We start from the raw sequence: 20,086 nt of genomic DNA, 5'->3' as shown, positions 1-20,086 counted from the left end.
CAGCATAGAGAAACTAGTGACCTAAACCAAAATAGATGATTAATCCCAAGTTCCAAATTGTGTTCCTGCTACCCAGTATCTTACAGCGAAACAGCAAAAACAGATTTGGCTTGGACCCTACCTCTAGGAGACACTGAGTCCAAGGAGACCAAACCCCACCCCTCCTACCCTGAGCTGAGCCCCCATAGCTGTGGGTCAAAAACTATTCTAGGGTCCCCATCCCACCCTGGAAAAGCCCTTTAATACAAACCCTGGTGGAGAAGGGATGCTGGGAGTACAACCAAGAGGCATCCTAGCAAAGGCTAAGGGTGAGGCAGGCCTGCTAGAGGCATGAAGACACCGGGACCTGCTTCCCCACATCCTCTCAGAGGAAACTCCCAGAGCCAGTTTGCAGCAAAAGCTGCCTGAAGCCCAAGGCTGTGAGGCCACTGGGTACAAGGCCCAGAACACACAATCAGAGCCCAAAGCAGGGAGCAAATGCCCAGGGTGTGGGGCATGGCAGTGACACACACCTCTCCCTGCCCCCCCACTTCATCCCCACCCTCCTCCCCCAACCAGGTAGACAGAGGAAGTCAATCAGCCCCCACCCCCACCCCAGCAGCCTGCTGCCACCATCGCCCTGGCAACCCGGCAGCAGGACCAGAGCAAGCAAGAGTACCTTTCGGGCTGTCGGTGCCTGTCTCATCATTGCAGAAAACCAAAGAAAGCCAGGAGAGGAAAGAGAAGGAGGGAGAGAGGAGGATGGACAAACACACAGAGGAAGGACAGACGAAGGGAGGGAGGGAAAGAGACCGAACAGAGGGAAAGGCGGCGGAGACAGGAGATTAGTGCATCAAATCCCAACAATGCAGCCTCAGCTTCCCGGCAGGCCGGCCTCCCAGCCCGCAAACGGCTGTGGCTCAGACGCAGAAGACCCCCGCAGGTGCGCAGTGGGACGGCCAGGCTCCGGCAGGGACCGGAGAGGCGCCCGGCCCAGTTCACCAGCTAAGGCTGATGGCACCCTCAGTGGCCGCAGAACCAGCTCCACCTGACGTCATGCACCCACCCTCCTCTGATCTGTGGGGGTGGAGCCACGGCTCCTTGGTCTCCTAGCAACGGCCGGGCTCTGCTGGCTCCTCCTCCTCCACATGACTGGACAAAGTCCTGCGCAGAACCCGCCCTGCTTCTTCCTCCATAGAACAGGTTCTGACTCCTCCCTACCCTTCCCTGCCCAACCCCCCCGCCCCCCACCCCCAAGAGTCTGCTCCAAGAAACTGGGCTAGGGGCCATCCCAGAAACGGTACTCTCTGGGGCCGGAGCATGACTGGGCAGGGCCAGGAGCCTCACTGCTCCACCAGCCTCTCATACACTCCCCTCTGCCCACAGCCCCATCAACTCCACTCGTCTCTTATACACACGGACAACGCCCTTAAGGTTGGTCTCTCATGAGGCACACGCTCCCAGAATACCCGCTCTGGGGGGCACACAATGACACTAAGAAACCCCAGGGAACATTCAGCAGCAGCTCTAGTGACAGTGTTTGGCTCCTCTCCCAAACCTCCCCTGGTTCCAGGCAGGTTAAAGCCTGTCTGTAAAGACCTTCCAGAAGGGACTGGGCACCTTGCAGAGACATGTGGGTTCCCTTCTGCCCTCCCCCTCAAAGTTCCTCTATTTTTTTTTTTTTGGTTCTGGTGCTGGCTCCCTGTTCCCCACAGGGGGTGAGAGCAGGGCCCTGGGCTAGGTGGTCTACTGTGAGAGAGCCACTGGAGAGGAAGAGCTGGCTGGGGACGGGACTATCCGGCGCTCTGCACAGGAGCAAAGAAGGCCCTGTAACCCAGCACAGGTGGCTTAGGCTGGGCTTTGCCACATCTCCCCAGGTAGCTGCCCAAACCCCTGCTTTCCGACATAGCTCAGGCCCCGCCCAGGGTCAGGTCCCCCTGTGGCAAGAACTCCTCCAAGGGTATGGAACTGTAGGTCCATGCTCTTCTCTATTCAGGGGCCTGAGGCAAGACTGGGAGCCCCAACCAGAAGACAATAATCCAGGGAAGAAGCCAAGTTTCTATAACCTTGTAATGGGTTCAGCATTCTTTAGAGCACTATTTTCCTTCTTACATCCCCACTCCCACCGGAGCCAGGACCTCAAAGCAAGTACCAGAATGTGGTCTCTTCCACAGCAAGAGTGGGGACCTTGGACAACCAGGAGTCAAAAAGATGTTTTCCTCTCCCCACCCACTGCCCCAATCCAGTAGCTCTCCATGCAGGTCCGAAGAGCCTGAGACAGCTAGCCACAAGGAAATCACAGAACCATACATACGGCACAGGACATACAGGTCAGACGGGCACATGCAGGTCAGAGATGGCTTGGCCACAGGCCCAAGGCAGGGGGTGGTGTGAGGAAGTGGTCACGGCTGTGACTTAAGAGTTTAAAAAGTGTCTGGGGGTGGCACAGTTGAGCCCCACACAATGATGGCTGACAGAAGGCTACAAGGGGTGGGAGGTGGGCCTCAGCACAGCACCAGAGGCAGGAAGAGGCAGGGAAAGACTGATGGAGCAGAGCAAGGGTGGGCACCCATGGCTAGCGGCCGCCCAGAAACACACACAGACTCTCCAGCTTTCCAACTCAGGACTGTTCTTCCTGTGCCCTGCTCCCTGTCCTCCTGCCTCCTTGCCCAATCATCTCATCTGGTACTTTCTCCCCTCCCAACCTCCCAGGGCTTCCTCCCACTGCCCCCAGACTCAGACTGAAAACCCAGTGTAACCCAGAAAATGCCCTACTCCATGCTGCTGCTTTACATTTACAGTTGAATGTTTGGAGTCTCTGACTAGAAGTCCTAAGGCAGTGGGGAGGGGGGACAGGTAGGTGCAGGAGTCATCTCTAATGAGTGCCACCTGAGCCTGGACACTGAGCCTGACATCCTTGCATCCCTCAAAGGAACCCTGGAAGCCAAGGCCGCCATTTCCTCTGGCCATCCCGGTCCCAAGGTCACACAAACATGCATGCAGCAGCCCAAGGACATGCAGGACAGCTGGGGAGGGGGCTCATGGCCCTCCCCCACCCAGGTACAAATAGTAAACACACCACCTTCTTAGGCTTCAGTCCCCGCTGCATGAGGAGTAGGAAAGGGCAGAGTTAGAGAACAGACATCACAATGCGCTAGCTGACCAGACATCCTGGGTAGAGGTGTTAAGACCAACTCAGGTACACACAGGTAAAGGGGAGAGTCAGGTCACTGCCAACTCCTGGGTAAGTGAGAAGAGGGGTCCCTCAAGGATCAGCTTCCAGGATGTCCACACCCTGACACAGAGAAGCTGGGGGGTCTGAATCCCCACCTCACATACCCTGCGCAGCACAGTGGGGGAGAATTAGAACGACGGGCCCTCTGCAAACAGCCTAAAACAGGCAGCAGCAGGCCTGGCTCCTTACCATTCACTTGTGAACAGGAGAGCTCCTTCTTCTTCTAGCTCTCACCTTACCCCTAATCTCTGACCTTTAAGATCCTGGCAGCCTTGGGTACCAAAAGGTAGGAAGCTGGCAACAACACTACTAGGGTCAGACCTGTCTCTCCTATCACCCCTAGCCTTGGCTCCATTTGACCCTAAACTTCTGGGCCTTTTACTCTTTACCTTTACTCTACCCCTAAAGCACCAATCATACCCAGAAAGCTTCCTTCTCAGGGAGGTTGGAGACTGGAAGGCTTAACTCCGTTTACTCACCTACTATTTCTACCTGCCTAGGAGTGGTCTCCCTCCTCTTTCTCCTTCCCCTCTTTCTCTCTCTTACTCTCCACTCCCACCCCCAACCACTCACCAGTTTGCTGGTCTTTGCAGTTGAGTCCGTTCCCTCTGTAGAAAGCAAGCAGAAACAAAGTGTGTGTTTGTATAGAAGGGTGGGGGCAGAGACCATTGTGGTGGGGTAGAAGAGATGTAACAAGGGAATATGGCGGTGATGGAAAAATCTCATGAACTACTGTGGCCCTGTATTCTGTGACCCCCCAGCTTCTCTCAAGCAAATCTCAAGTCCCACTGGGGACTTCCGGATGTGGGAAGGCAACTTAACTGGGTGGCTGTTACCTCTTTTGAGGACCTTTGAGGCAGAAGAATCAGGTGTCTCTGGGGAAGTAGTATCTGCTCCATCTTCAAATACCTGGATCTGAGGCCAGAGAACAGACTCAATATAGCCAGATCAAGGATGGCTGTGATCTGGGCCCCTCCCCACGCCCCAAGCAAGCCCGGGGTACAGGGCAGCTTCCGTAAGGACGGACATAAGGATGGATCACCAATCTTCCCTCCCCCACTACCTCCCACTCTCTCAACCAGAGATGTACAGTCATGCCCAGGAAAAGGGAGCCCCACACAAAAGCTGCACAATCAATAGAGCATGTGCACATGCATAGACTCAGAACAGGGTAGAGGTACCTGGGATTGACGCACAAAGATGCCATGCCCTTCATCACAAGTGAAGTACTTCCTGCCTTGGACAGTTCCATCATTCTTGCCCTTTGCTTCATCCAGTATCACGCCGACCCATTTGCCAGTGGCAAAGAGTGTGGCTCCAACATAGGCCACGGTGCCTCGGTGGCCTTTTCCAATCACCTCCACACGGGAGCCCACTCGCAGAGGCCGGGCGCTTGCCTCTGCGCTCATTCTGCTGCCGCTGGGCGTCTGAAAGAAAGACACGTGCAAACATACGCAGGTAAGGGCTTCAGGTCAAGTGGGTCATCCTAATGCACCAGAAAGGCCCCAGTCAGGATCCTAGTCTAAAGAAGGACAAGAAGTCACTTCCCTGAACCCCATTTTCAGGGTGAAATGGACCCCAAATTCCCTTTTAAAAAATACCAGTGATGTTCTAAGACTTCTCCGAACTCCTCTGGAATCTGCCACAATTTTTAAGAGTTTACATTTAAATTTATAACAAATCAGAATTCACTGACAGACCTGTGAATGTCACTACACGGCTTCTTTCTCGGGAGCACTGCCCCCACGGAGGGGAATGAAGCTCAAGCGAGTAACTCAATTGAGACCAGGCTCTCCAAAACCCAGTGCCCCGACTCAGGTGCCTAAGCTGAGAAGACAGGTGACTCGTGGGTGACCCCAGAGAATCCTATTCCACTCCCCAGTGTTGTCTGTCTTCCCTGTGGTCAAACAACTCTCTTAGGCCTCTCCCTTTCAAAGGTACACAATTGTGCCTCCTTCCAGCCCTCAAGTCACCATAGCTCCTTCTGGACCCAACTCGGCCCACCCCATCCACACACCCACCATGACATTTCTAGATGCCTTGTTGCAGCCATTCAACCATTTAGTTCCCTTCCTCCTGGCCTGAGCCCCGTCCTATTAACCCTACCCCAAGCTCTGGAGATCCTTCCCCCACACTATGTTGCTGTAAAAAGAAAAACAAAGGCCAGGTAAATCAGGTACCCTCAGATCTGACCTATACTATCCCCTAGACTCTGCCCAGTGGTCCAAATGAATGGCTTATCACCCCATGGATGGACACGGCAAAGGAATAGACTAAACATTGTCCTTCGGAAGTTCTCAGCTTCTGACACACCCGTGATGACAGGACACAACATGAAATTAGGTTTCCAAAGAGGGCCATGGTTTAGAAGAAAATCACACCTAAGCCATTTTTAGCAATAGCAGCTCCATGAACCAAGGGCCTTGCAGCAAACAGATGAATGAAGCATGAGAAAGTGACTCCCTGGTTCTAAAGATTCCACAGGGCTCCCTCTGATGCTCCCACTTGGCTTCAGAAGGGAGCCCTGCCAGAGCCTGTCACTCCCCGAATCCCTTCCCTAAAGAGCTCATCCAGGAAGATGATATAGCTCCCAGGGGCTCCAGACCCCAAATTGCACCTGGGACAGAATGGTTGCTCTCATGGATCTGACAATAAAAAGAACTGACAGTGACATCAGGGCTATCCCCAAACTCAAGAGACTCCCTCAATCTCCCAACCCTAATAAGCCTCTCAGAACCAGGTGGACACAATAGTGGGTACAGATTCAATCTCAACCAGAAGAGAAAGAAAGCAAGTAACAACAGAGCAGCTCTAAAGAAAGGCGTCACTGTAAGGCCATTCCAACCCACCAACCCCATTAAGAGTCCCCAATATAGTCCAATCCCCTCAGGAACCTCTAGTCAGAGGTCCAATTAGAGTCAAAGGTCAGGCCTTGCCAGTCCCCACCAAGGGTTCAACTCTGGGAAGGGAAGGCCTGTCCAGCCTAACACCATCAGTCCCTGCTGTGAGTGGCCCCAGCCTAGCTCCAGCCTGTCTCCCCAGCCCCCACAGCAGTGTCCACAGGCACCCAGGCCTTCTCCAGCAGCCCTCCCAGGGCCATCCCAGATAAGGACCACTTACCCGGCTGTACATATGCCTCTTGCTCTGGGCCATGTTGCTCACCCGGCCTCTACCCCCTCCCCCAGCGGGCCAAAGACAGAGAGAAAAGGCAGAAACCTAGGCAGGAGGGTCAGGGCTCCAGGCCCTCATGGACAGACACAGAAGCCGTCAGGCGCGGCCCTCCCCAGTCCATGGACCTCACTCGGTGGCCTACCGGGGTAGGGATGGGGGCAGAGATGGGGGCTGAGGAGCAAGTCCTCTCTGCTGCCTGATGATTGCTGAACCCAGAGACACCGAATCCTGCTTGCCAGCTGATGAGTCTCACTCTGCGCTAGTGCTGCTCTAGACTTGTCAGGAACCGTGTTAGCCTCTGGGTCCTAGTGTCCCCCTGCTTCACCTGGGCCAGACAAGCAAGGCAGGGACTCAGGAGCTCTGCCCACACCACAGACCCTCAGTAGTCACCTCTAGAGTGAAATGTTACTGTTTAGGGCTGGGAGCACGGCCCTGACTGGTCCTCCTAGTCTGCACCCCTCAGCATCACTGCTGCCAACCCCAACACTCCCCCCTCCCACAATGTGCCTCAGCAGGACAACAAGCATCAAGTGACACTTCAAAAAAGATCAGCTACCTACGGGCCTCCACGCAGCCAAAATAAGGGTCTCTTACCCCCCTTTCTGGGGCTCTTCTTTCTCCCTCCTTTTTCTAAACTCTAGACTCTGGACCCAAACCCATAGAATTAGTCTGAATTTCAATTTCACACTGGGCCAAAGCAGCCAGACCCGGAGCACTACACAGCAAAGGAAGGGCAGTAATGGAGATAACTTCATACAGCAAAGCAAGTCAAGTACCTACGTTCCCCCCACACTGGCAAAGGTTGCCAGACCCTTTCTCCCTTCTGGCTGTTATAAAGGGCCAGGCTCAAAACCCCAAGACTATCAGGTTCAACTGGATGAATAAGAGCATAGAGCTCCACATGCCCCTTGTAGCGCATAGCCCAGTCGACCTCAACCACCTGCCCCTTACACTCTTGGCCTTGCTTCCTAGCCATCTCCTTAATAGAAAAAATGAGATGATTTCTTTTCTATAATTCACCAAATTTCTTTAATAACCACCTATTACTTTTGAAATTACAAATATTTAATTTAATAAGATTAAGTATTCTAGTGAGAGGTCTCCAGAGGGCTATGTCATGATGCCACTGCATTCATTTAACCATCTAACGTGGGCTAGGGGCCAACACACCAGGCTCCCTGCTCCTGAGCACTCAACAAGGCTGGCCTGGGGTCTGACCTATATAGCTCCACTACATGCGGGCTGGATCTAGGGATACCTGTCTTGTCTGTGCTGCACTTCACCAGCCAAACAGAATCTTCCTCCACTCCACCCTCTAAGGCAGGCCAGGAAGCCCAACAGGAGAATGACAGCCAACAGCCAGATATATGGCCCCAAAACACCTCTCCACATCTTCAATCCTGGCCAGACCCCCTAGGGAACCATTTCTCTCGTCCCCTGCAAAAATCTCCATGTTTGCCCCCTCCCTTCCCTATTCACATTTACCCAAGTAGGCAGGACCATGCAGCTCCTTGTAGCCTGGACTTCGCATGTTCAGAGCACTTTACAGTCTACAGAGCACCTTGAAAAACACAATTTTATAGTACCACGGTTAAGAGTACTGTTTCTAGACTCGGACTGCTTATGTTCAATTCCTGGCCTCAGCGGTGAATTACATAAACTTTGTCCAGTTACTTAACATCTCTGTGCTTCGATTTCCTTCTCTGTCATTTGGGAACAAAGAACATACCTCAGAGAGCTGTTGTGAGGATTAGCCAAGATAATCCATGTAAAACATTTAGGACATTGCCTGGTATTTAGTAAGTACTCAACAAAAGCCAGCTAGTATCGATGCTGTTATCCTCATATTTGGACATCACCATAACCCCAGCAAGAGGGAGGCCGGGGACAGTGCTGACAAGGAAACGGAGGCTTAGAGAACTGAGTAACTTCCCAGAAGTTACACAGAAGGTGAGGAGTGGAGCCAAAACTGGAAGCAGAGCCTGACCCGGGACCCTCTGCATTTTCCACTAGCCTCAGTGTTGACCACACACCTCTCTAAGGCTTCTTCCTAGGTCATGCTCCTCCCCTAGACCACAATGCCTCCAGAGATTCAGGAGAACTCATATCTAAGAACAACCTCACAACTCACCAGCCACACAGGTTTATATGGTCACCTAAATTCTTGGGAGGCCGTTTCTTCTCCTATAAAATGGGAATATCATCTGCCATCTCTATGTTAATGTTACTAGGCCCGAATAAGGTAATGCATTTGAAAGTGCTTTGCAAAAAATACAGAAGCTATAGAAGTGCAAAAAATTAGCTGACATGATAACAGATGATATATAAGTCTAAAAATAAAATATCTAGACAACAAATGTTATAAGGAATTAAAGACAAAGAAAGGTGAACTAAAAAGGGGTTGAAAAAAGAAAAAGAAAAGGGGTACGTATGTCTTGAATTATGGGCTGTTTTCTGGATATGTAAAAAGGCCAACCAATACTGTAAGTTATTAACACACTGAGTAGAGACAGTATAATTTTGCTTGACTAGGGAATATTAAAGACGACTAGGTTGGCTTTAGTAAAGAATTCTAGACAAGTTCTTCTATCGAACTATAAGCCTTTTAAAGCACAGCCCACAACTTCCCTCTTTGTGATCCCATCACCCTTAGTTCATGGAGTCAAATATTTATTGAGAAAATAAACACATCAGTATTGAGATGTAGAAGGTAAGTATGGATAGTCAGGGAGTTTAACATTCAGGTAGAGAGAGATAAGTCCATCTACATGATTGCAACAAGGAGGTCTCTTCCTGAGCAGGAGACTGCCATAACGAAAACTATTTTGGGAGGATCAAATGGGTGGCAGAGCAGGCTGGAGTGGAGGCAGGAGCAACTCAGTAAAGACAGGAAAACAGCAGGGAGACTGCTGCAAACTGAGCAAGGGGTGAGGAGGGTCTGAACCAAGGAAGGGAGGGAAGGAGAAGGAAAGAAGGAGGGGAGGATAGGAGCTAATTCAGAGAATGTACAAAAATGCCCTAAGAAGGCCCTAGGACAGATCACCTGTGGGGAAAGAGGCAGAGTGCCTGCACGGGCTCCAGAGACAGACAGACCTAGATACAGCTTTGGTTCTCCTTATTTCCTCACCTGTATGATTCTGGTCAAGATATTTAACTTTCTGAGCCCAGCTACCTCATCTGAAAAAAGGGGGAAATAATACCTACCTCAGAGGGATGTTGTGAGGATTAAATAAGATTGAAGAAAGCATTTAACACAGTGCCTGGCACAGAATATATGTTCAACAAAATATAGATACCATCTTCATCATTATTGAGAAGATACATCAATGGTGATTTACACACAGTAGGAACTTAAATGTTGCATAAATAGGTGGATGGATGAAGGAATGCATGAACAAAAAAATGAATGAATGAACTCAGGAGCTTTCAAGCATGAGTAATGGAAGAATGATTGAAAACATTAAAATTGGGAGGAAATGGGAAGGCAAACTGAACATGTTAGGAGAGAGAAGATAAGTCTGTTCTTAGGCCCTTCTCTGGAGCAAATTTGACTGTGCACACTAACACACATATTTCACTGTCTCTTTCCAAAATGCACCTGTGATGCAGACAAAACAGGCTGCATTGTCTCTATCCTACAGGTGATAGAACTGAGTCTCAGAAGTCAAATAACTCTCCTAAGTCTCATGGCCAGAAATGGCAGGGGGGGCACATTTGACTAGCTGTACAAACAGGTGATCCTTCCATAGCACCTTCCATGGGCCCCATCCCATGTCACATAGGACAATTCTGAGTTACATGTTCCCTCAGCCAGAGATGAGACCGATACGCTGTGGACTTAATTCATCTTCCTCCCCAGGTATATTAAATACTGTTGAGATATCTAGGAAAACGGGAAGAGAGGAAGGAAAAAATCTCAATCTCTGTCTGATAAATAGGTAACAATGGTCTTGGAGATTATTTCAGAAAATGACAGGAAAGCGAGTAGATTGTTAAGAATTAAGAAGGAACAAGTAAGAAGAAGCAGCCTCTTTGGCACCGAGGCTGCACTTTTCCTACCTTGCTTTTTACTAGCACTCCAGCATCCTTTGAGCCCTTGACCTCCTCTTGTCTCATCTCACCTAACCTTGATCCTGAGTTAACCCAACTGATTTCACTCATCCCTCTCATAGAGGAGCTGGTTTGAGTCCCAGGCAGTCTCATAGCAGGGTCCACACACTTGAACTGAACTGTATCAGGTACTGGGTAGAGAGTAGTTTGGTTACAAAGATAAAAGAAACACAATAGTAACTAGCAAGATTCAGATTTTCTTCAGACTAGGACAAAATTGTACATCTCTGAAAGTACTGGTAAGGAAGGGATAAGTGTGAATTTAAGTCCCTCAGGAATCAGGAAAAAAGAGCTGTTTGCTCACTGAGTGGGGAACAGAGGCTGTGGGACTAGAAGCGTGGAAGGCTGGATTTCAGATATACAGAGGAACCCAGAAAGAAGACACGTACACACCCCATTGCTCCAATGTCCTACTCCGGTATCTGCCTCACAGATCTCAAACAGACTGGGCCTAAACCCTAAATGGACTTTCTTTACCTTTCCAGCCCCTTGCTATCCCCAAAAATGTCTACAGCCCACTCTCAATCTGAACACAACTCCACCTCCTCCCGAAGTATCCCCTTCCCCCAAGAATACCCAGTGACTGCCAGGCCCACCTCCAAAGGCCCAGACCTCGAGGAGCCAGGAAGGAAGTCTACACAATATGCCTCATTTATCCTCAATAAAGGAACTTTTGCAGGAAGGCAGCAGGTACGTGAGTAGCGCCCAGCTACTGGGGTCTCCATACTCAAGAACTGCAACCTTCCCCATGCTAGCAGGAGTCCTACTTGACAGACAGCCTGTTTGAAGTTCCTGCTGGTTCCTCCCCGTGAATCAACCAGCAATTCTCTGGCACTAGGACCCTGCAGACAGGGAACCCGGAGCCTGCGCTCTAAAGAGAGAGATGCACCATTTCACAACTTCAGCAAAAGCCAAGGCAGCCAACAAAGCCACAGCCACCTTGGCTGTGCTTGGGCTCTGCCTTTTGGGCAGCTCACCGGCCACTCCCCAAAAGCAGAGCATTCTGTCCCTTCTCTTTTTAAATCCACGTCATCGTTTGATCATAATGGAAATCAATCTCCTCAAGTCACCACGCAAAGGCGTATCCATAGCAACCACAAGAGGAAGGACACGGATGTGATGCTCCAGTAGCTGCAGCAGCAAAAGGTAAGCCTGTTTCTCTTCCATCCATGCTATCCCACCATTCTCCCCCTTCATTCAATCACATTAAAGGGAAAAACATGAAAGGTGAGTGTTAATAATCTATGCTATTATGTAAGGTTATAAGTCTGCCTACTCCCATATCTGGCAGAAAAAAAAATTCTCTTTTTCTGGATGGATGGGGACAATTCCCTTTTAAGTATTCACTGTCTCAGGTGACACAGTCTCAGCCTGCAATACAGACAAAGCACTATCAGTCACTTGTCTCTCTAGTCAGGATGCTAGTCTCATTCGAGGACTTCAGAGTTCCCTACGTAGTTGTAAAAGGCCAGCAGCCACACTGACCCCACCACCCTGCCCACCCATGCCACTAGCATGCCCACACACTGGCCAGATAAGACCTGCTCCTTAGCAGCCCTAGACTCCAGCCCCTCAAGGTCCAGAAACTGGGAACTGGGATTCAATTTTTGCCTCCTCTGATGCCTCAGGGAGAGCAGTGCCATTTCTACAGAGGTAAGAGACTCATCAAACACAAGCACTACTAAGCCTAAGTAATCTTCCATGCCTCCATTTCCTCTTGCGTAAAATAGAGACCATAACAATACCTTTCTAACAGAGTTGTTGTGAGAAGGCTTGAAAAGCACTCAGAAGAGTGCCTGGTATGAAGCACTCAATAAACATCAGCCATTATTATTATGAGAAAGAGGAAGGAGGGGCCTACAGTGTGAGGTTTAAGTTCGGAGGGTACTCAACACTCTTGGAGAGAATCTCAGGTCTGATCTCTGTCCCTTTTCTCTGGACAGTTATTTCAGACTTCCCTTACTACTTTAAGTCCTTATTCCTGTCTGAGCCCACACCACACCTCCCTCAGCAGATAAAGTTGCTCAGAAAGAAAACTGAACCTATTAGAGAAGAATTCCTTTGCCAATTTAGACAGATCTGCCACCATCACTGCCTCTTCCTTCCTACATTCTTTCCTTTCTTCTGTCATTCCTCTTTCAAAGAAAATGATGTCCCTTTCTTTTCAGGGCCAACCCCTCCACCCTCCTCTGAGGACCTGATTTAGCAAGCATCTTTTCTCTCCTGCCTTCAACTGCACCCTCTCTACTTGCTCTTACACATTATTAGGTAAACCTATGCTCAAGACTTCTAGGAAAATCCGTCTCTAGTCTCTGCTACCTCCTCAGCAAGACGCCACCATCTCCCTTCTTTCCCTGCTGGGCTACTCAAAGTGAGTACACCCTCCCTCTCTTCCTTTCCCATGCACTCCTCAATCTGGCTCAACCTTGCTCCTGTCCCTACCACTTCTCAGAAGCTGCTCACACTAAAAAAGTGAAAGAGCCCCGGTGACCACAATCTCCTAACTGTCCAGTCTCAAGGTGCATTTTCCAAGCTCATCCTACTTGACTTCTCTGTAGCAACTGAAGCCGCTGATCCTCTTCCTGGAACTTTTTCCTCTCCTCGCTCCCTGGGAAACATTCTCTCCTACCTTGCACACTAACCCTTCTTGCCTCCTCTGTCATCTTCAGCCTCCTATATGCATAGCTGGGCTCATCCATTCCCACGGCATCAACCCCCACTTACACCTATGCCCCAGGCATAGACTCTCTTCTGAACCTTAGACCCACGCTTCCGCCTGTCTGCTAAGTGCCACAGACGCCCCCCAAGTTCAACATAACTCAAAACACACTTGGTATCTTCCCCCTCAAAAAATGTTCCTCTTCTCTATTTCCTCTACTACTGGCACCACCACCCACCCAAACAGAAAACGGAGTCATCCTTAACAACCCCTCTCTTGTTCTCAACAACCAGTTAATCATTATATCAGGTTGACTGTCTCTACGGTCTCACTCAGATTCATCTCCTTTCCACCCCCACTGACCTAATCCTTAGTTCAGTGTCATACCATGCTTATGTTATATTACAAGAGTCTCCTGATGTCCCTGATCTAAATTCTCCCTTTAGTCTACTTCCACAGTTAGCCTCCCAAAATACAATCACATCACCTCTCTGCCCGCAAAACTGAATCTTCTTTAGCACAGCACTTCAGGTCGAAACCTGGCCTCATTATGAATATCTAGTCTCATCAATCACCTCTCCTCTGATCCCAAAGTTCTTATATTCCAGCTACATGGACCTACTTACCTTAGCCCTTCTGCCTCTATAAATGTTGCAAAAATCGCCAAAGCCATTCTCTTTCCTCATCATCAAGGCTCAGCTCAATTATCACCTCTTTCCTGAAGATTCCCAACGTCTCCATGCAGAGCTAGTCATTCCTTCCTGTGCCCTCACGCAGCACTTTGGACATATCTCTATTACAACATCACATTTTTATTAAAATATCGTCTCTCCCTTATCCCATCATGAACTCCTCCAGGGAAGAGAGTTTTTATTCATTTCAGTATCCTAAGCACTGAACACAGAAGACATTGAATGTTAAATACAAGGCTGTACCAACACCAGGCTCTTGGGATATAAGCTGGCTCTGACAAGTTTCCCAAAGTAGCTCCACCCTTAAAGACCCCGCACCGTAGAGGAAATTAACAGCCATGTACCCACGAACCCCAGCAGATGTAGCTCTTTCCTCTCCAGACAGGAGCCTAAGAAACTAAAAATGGAGGGACAGCCCCACATCCTACAGAATTTGGTAATGACACTAGTTCTCAATCTCCTATGTTTCCATGGTGAGAGGACCACAGAGAGACCTCTAGGCTCTAGGGCAAATGCAGATCTGGGAAAACAGCTTGAGTGAGGCTTTGGGGGTGACAAAGGTCCAGTCTGTGCTTAAGTGAAGCCCTCAGGGGTATGTAGGAGCATGGGGACACTCAATTTGTCCATCAGCCAAGAGCTACTGGTACGAGCCCGAACTTGAAAAGAAAATGAGGGGCGCCTGGGTGGCTCAGTCATTAAGCGTCTGCCTTCGGCTCAGGTCATGACCCCAGGGTCCTGGGATCAGGCCCCGCACTGGGCTCCCTGCTCAGCGGGGAGCCTGCTTCTCCCTCTCCCTCTGCCTGCGGCTCAACCTACTTGTGCTCTCTCTCTCTCTGTTAAACCAATCAATCAATCAATCAATCTTAAAAAAGAAAGAAAGAAAGAAAAATGATAGAAAGCCAATTCCAGAGTCTCCAGGATGGCAAGGGCCCTAAGACAGATTTGAATCAGTCAATTGCTCAGCACTTACCTCCTCTGGGGACACTGAGGATTCAGTTCTCATTTCACTTGGTATGGGGCGGCCCACCCAAGTCCCCACAGTACCACCAGTAGCTATACACAGTCCAAGCACCCTGGGAATCCTCTACTACAATCCCTCCCAACCCATAACTCCAGGCAGCCACTAGCAATGACAGAGATGGAAGAGTAAAAACTAGAGCGGAAGTTGTCAACAGTATCACGATTCCCTCGCGGTCTTCTGAATCCTCCCTAACAAGTTCTCCTTTGTACCCTCACGTCAGTCAGGCCCAACTCACCAACTCTTAGTATTGCCTCCCGCATCCCTCTTTTCTCCTCCATTACCACTGTCATCTCTTTGGTTGGCCATTTAAAGCTTTGAGAATTGAGGCAACTATTTTCCCTCTTTGGTGCCTCATCTACAAAACAGGATAACAGCTGCTCTGCCTGCCTCACAGGATTATTAAATGAGATCATACCTGTGGAAGGTTCTGTAATCTGTAAAATCTTATACATAAATATAAGGCATTCTTATTATCATCAACCTAAGTCCTCTATTACTGATACGTGAAGCATATCTGGCTCCCTGCCTCTCTCTCCATTTCCAACCACATTATATCCCACAGTAAGATAATGACACGCTCTAAAATACAAAGCCCATATGCCCACCCGCCTCAAATCTTTCACTGACATACCATTTCTTACTTTAATCAAACAGTCCTGGCTCTCACATATGCACTGTCATCTCTGCACCACTGTCAGCAGCTTAGGATGCTTTCCCTAGTCTTGCAAGCCCCACCCATCCTTCAAAGGCCAGCCAAAGCCCCACTACACTCCATGCAGAAAGACTAAATTTAAGAGAGGCATTTGAAACAATGTCATGGAAGAATTAAGGATAACTCAGCAGAGGAAACTTGGTGGGAACAGCTATCATCTAACACTTTAAGAATCACCTTTTTGAAGAGGGACTGCACTTTTTTTTCTGTTCAACTGTAAAAGAGAACCTAGGACCAACAGGATGGAAGTTGCAGAGATGTATTTCAGCAAACTGAAAAACTTCCTTACTAAGCTATCTCAAGATGAAATGTAGTAAATTCCTCGTTATTAGAAATGTTCAAGCCCAAACTGGCTATTTGGGAAGGATATTTTAGATGGACTTCAACTCTCACAAGGGTAACTGAACTTGAATCACAGCATTTTAGATCTGAAAGGAACCTCAGTGCTCTTCTAGTCCAGTCTCCTATTTCACAGGTCTGGACAAGTGAAGTGGCTCACTCATGGCAGCAAAGTTTGTATCCGAGAGCAGGAAGAATATGGTCTCTGAATCTCAACCCAGCGATTTACACCCTTGCTCTTCAAAGCGTGATCCGAAGAGCAGCAGCACCTGGAAACTTGTTAGAAATGTCGACCCAAGCGCGATGTTTTTTAACAAGACCGGCAGGTGTATGCGCCATTAAAGTCTGAAAAGCACTGACCTAAACTGTGCCTTTCAAACCTTGATTTTCTCGTTCTGGAATTGCATTTCCCAAACTATTTCAGATGTTAAACGGAGTCAGCACTGAAGAAAAACAGCATTTCCCATTCAAATCTGCGAAAGTCTCCATACAATACTTGCAGTGTGAGATTCATGGTAACTATCTTTAGCATAGTGAAGGCTCTGAAATATTCTGTAGAAAAGTTTAACCGTGAAGTTTCTAAACATATTTGAGCACGAAATGCCTTAAGGAAAAAAAAAAAGTTATGGCACTCTCCTTTAACATCCCCATAGCTCAGGCTCTGGCTGTACACCAGGTAAAGAGTGTCAGTCTCGACCTCATAGCTCTTGGACTCAGTACCTTAAGCGTACTGGATTAGCAAGCGGTCGGCATGGGCTTGCTGTTCTCATCACGGCACTACATGAGGGGAAGCTTCTAAACCACTGCCTCTTTAAAAACAGCGGGGTTCCTTATCTGTGGGATTTACCTGTGGTTCTGCCTTAAAGACAAGCGGAACGTGCAAGATGACTACTCGAAAGTCATCCTGCCAGTAAAAGCGGACCCCAGGAGTGGGAGACACAGACACACCAGACCCATATCCAGGCCCCCACGCTTGACTCCTCTATGGGTTTTGGGTTTTTTGTTTTTCGTTTGACACAAACTTCTCAACCATGTGCCCACAGAAACCTGTGACTCCGAATGGGTTCAGACGCTCCCAGGAAAGGAGGGAGACCCTCGCCGCTGTGGAGGAATTCGGAGGCGCAACCACTCCGACCCCGGGAGAACACCGCCAGGCTGAAGAGCGCAGGTGGGTCGGACAGGCCCAGACACAGGCAGGCGCCCACCCCGCCGCGGCCCACCCCTACCGTCCCCGCTCCGCACACCGGGCTCCATGCCGCGCCCCAGCCCAGCACCAGCCCCCCCACCCCCCGGTCCACCGCCGGGAACCTAGCGAACACAAGGGGGCGGCGGAGGAGACGGTTGGCAGGGTGGCCGCCTCCGTACCTGTCCTGTCAGGGGCTCCGCGCCCGGATCCGGCCCCACCACAGGCGACCGACGCCCAAGTCCTTGCCGGTCGCGCCCCACCCGCCCCGCCCGCGTGGGCTGCCCGACGCGCCGCCCGACCCCTTGAGGCCCGCCCCACGCCCTCTCATCCCAGAGGCCCAGCGGCGCTCCGGCTCCAGGGAACACGCTACTCTTCACCGAAGACCAGCCCGGGTTAAAAACTGCGCGCTGAGCACAGCCAAGGCGACAGCGGTCAGGCACAAAACTGGACACCTGGAGCGAAATGTGCGCGTGCGCAATGTGTCTGGGAAGCCAATTAGGACCACAGGAGAGAGGCGCCTCTGAGAGGCCTGCGCCCTCTGCCGGCCGAGGGGAGACAGCGCTCAGGGATTGGAGGACTCCTTGCTTTGGGCAAATGTATCTCCAGGGGTGTCTAAGCTTTTGAGCGCTAAACTGCTAATTAAAACATTAGTGATAACCATATCTCTCGTCAGGCAGCTTGAGGAAAAAATTAAATTTTGCGGCTACTCGGCGTTATCCGTATGGGGATACAGGCATTCTCATGCCCTTACGATGGGAATGTAAAATAACGCAAATGCACGTAATGGCATTTGGCCTTTTTAATTTAAAAAGAAAAAAAAAACATTAAAAGGACAAACTCCTTGACCCAATGTACCCACTTCTAATAGTGTAGTCAAAGAAACGAAATAATAGGGCAAGTGTTCAAAGATACTTGTACAAGGATGTTGGGAGAGCCAGGATTCGACAGAGGAGGGGTTTGAATTCTAACAGGCTGTGTGAGAACTTGGGCGGATTCCTTAATCCTTCCATGTCCCTGTCTCCTCATTTGTAAGATGGGAATGTTAATGATATTATCTATATTACTAGGTTGTTAGGAAGATTAAATGAATCCATTTAAAGAGCCTGAATAATAACCATTGTAATGTTATATTTATCTCAGTTAATCTAAGATTGAAAACAGCCTGAGAAGTCCATAAAATTGATGGTGAGGTGGAGGTGGGGGTGGAGGTATAAATGGTAGAAAGGATGAATTGGACAACGTCTCCACCATGGCCCCATTTTTTTCCCCATTTCATATTCTAAATATTTCTAATATATTGAATGGATAATGCATTTGCATAAGTCAAAAATCAAAACAATATAAAAAGCATACACTGAAAAACCTCCCTTCAAACTTTGTTTCCATCCACTCCTTCCTTCTGCCCATTACAAGTAACCTTTGTTTTTAGTTTCTTGTTTATCCTCTCAATGTTCTATGCAAATGCAAACAAATATGAATATATAGTCTTACTCCTCCCATTTCTTATGCAAAAGGTAGCATGCTATATACACTTGCATCTTGGTTTCTCCACTTAATATATCTTGGCTATCTTTCTAAATCAGTAAATAGACAGCTTCTTTATTAGAGTTTTTTGTTTGTTTGTTTTTAGAGAGAGAAAGCAAGCACAGGATGAGGGAGTGGGGCAGGTGGAGGAGGCAGAGGGAGAGAGAGAATCTCAAGCAGGTGCCATGCCCAGTGTGGAGCCTGATGTGGGGCTCAATCCCATGACCCTGAGATCATGATCTGAGCCGAAATCAGGAGTTGGATGCTTAACCGAGTCATCCAGGTGCCGCTCTTATTTTTTTCACTGCATAGTACTCTATTGCCTGGATATACATAATTTATGAACCAGCCTCTTCTAGTGGGATACTTTGTTTCCAATCTTTTGCTGCTGCAAGCAAAGCTACAACGAATCACCTTGTACATATGGCACTTCATATGTGAGCAGGTATATACAGGTAGGATACATCCGGGTCAAATAATAAATGCATCTGTAATTTTAGTAGAAATGGCCTCTATCCCCTTCAATCGAAGAGAAACAGCATATAAAAATAAATGTAAAAGGTGCTACATGCACATACTTCTTATTGTGGTAACACATGCATAAAACTTCTCATTTTAACTATTTTTAAGCATACAGTTCAATGGAACTGAGTACACTTACATTATTCTGCAACTGTAGGGACTAAGGGCAGTCTGCCCCAAAATGTGCCATTTTGACATGCAGATTATTTCAAGCTAAAAACAACCAAGCACTAAGAGAGGAAGACATTTTGACCTCCCATCTAACTGCCTAAATTAATTTATGCTTCAGGAAGAGTTCTCACCGTAGATAACTACATCATAATATGAACTAGGGGTGGTAGAAAGGGAGGAACATAGCAAGACCTGTTTGATAAGAATTCCTTCTATGTCCCTTGTTTCTGGTTGGCCCAGCAACTATTTGTTCACCAAATATTTACTCTTTTCATCTGCCTGTGATTTGCTTTCCTTCCCTTTCTAGTCCCAGACTTCTACTGGCCTCTCCTTAGTTCAAGATGACATATATACTTCAGTTTGCCTGACTGCTTTGGAATCTCATGTCTGTGCGGACTTCCTGTTTGTATGTAATTAAATTTTATTTTCTCCTGTTAATCTGTCTCATGTCAATTCAATCCTTAGGCCAGCTAGAAGAGTTTTGAAGGGTATAGGAAAAGTTATCCTCCCCAGCACAACCATCACCACTACCATCTTTCCTTTCTGAAACTCTGTACCCATTAAACATGAATTCCCTTTTCTCCCCTCCCCCAGGCCCTGGTAACAAGCATTCTACTATCTGTCTCTATGAATTTGACTACTCTAAGTATAGAATGGAATCATACAGAATTTATATAAATGGAATCATACAATATTTGTGCCTGGATTACATTTTCAAGGTTCATTCATGTTGTAGCATGTGTCAGCATTTCTTTCCTTTTTTAA

General features: G+C 48.6%; 1 protein-coding gene across 2 annotated transcripts in view; it reads right to left on the bottom strand.

Moving 5' to 3' along the window:
• DCTN1 (dynactin subunit 1) overlaps window positions 1-17,363 on the bottom strand; it is a 29,551-nt gene extending 12,188 nt beyond the window's left edge. For both annotated transcript variants that reach the window (XM_028116143.2, XM_088026450.1), the window contains exons 1-4: window positions 17,284-17,363; window positions 4,396-4,641; window positions 4,051-4,129; window positions 3,788-3,822 (exon numbers count right to left, since the gene is read on the bottom strand). In XM_028116143.2, the coding sequence (XP_027971944.1) occupies window positions 3,788-3,822; window positions 4,051-4,129; window positions 4,396-4,623 (342 nt within the window). In that variant the 5' untranslated portion in view covers window positions 4,624-4,641; window positions 17,284-17,363. The remainder of the gene's footprint in view (window positions 1-3,787; window positions 3,823-4,050; window positions 4,130-4,395; window positions 4,642-17,283) is intronic.
• Between the last annotated feature and the right edge of the window lie 2,723 nt (window positions 17,364-20,086).

Source organism: Eumetopias jubatus, unplaced genomic scaffold (assembly GCF_037043125.1).
Source record: "Eumetopias jubatus isolate StellerSeaLion01/CBP00866 unplaced genomic scaffold, mEumJub1_p1.0 scaffold_9, whole genome shotgun sequence".
NCBI classification, from domain to species: domain Eukaryota; kingdom Metazoa; phylum Chordata; class Mammalia; order Carnivora; family Otariidae; genus Eumetopias; species Eumetopias jubatus.
This window is presented reverse-complemented; position numbering and strand designations above follow the sequence as displayed.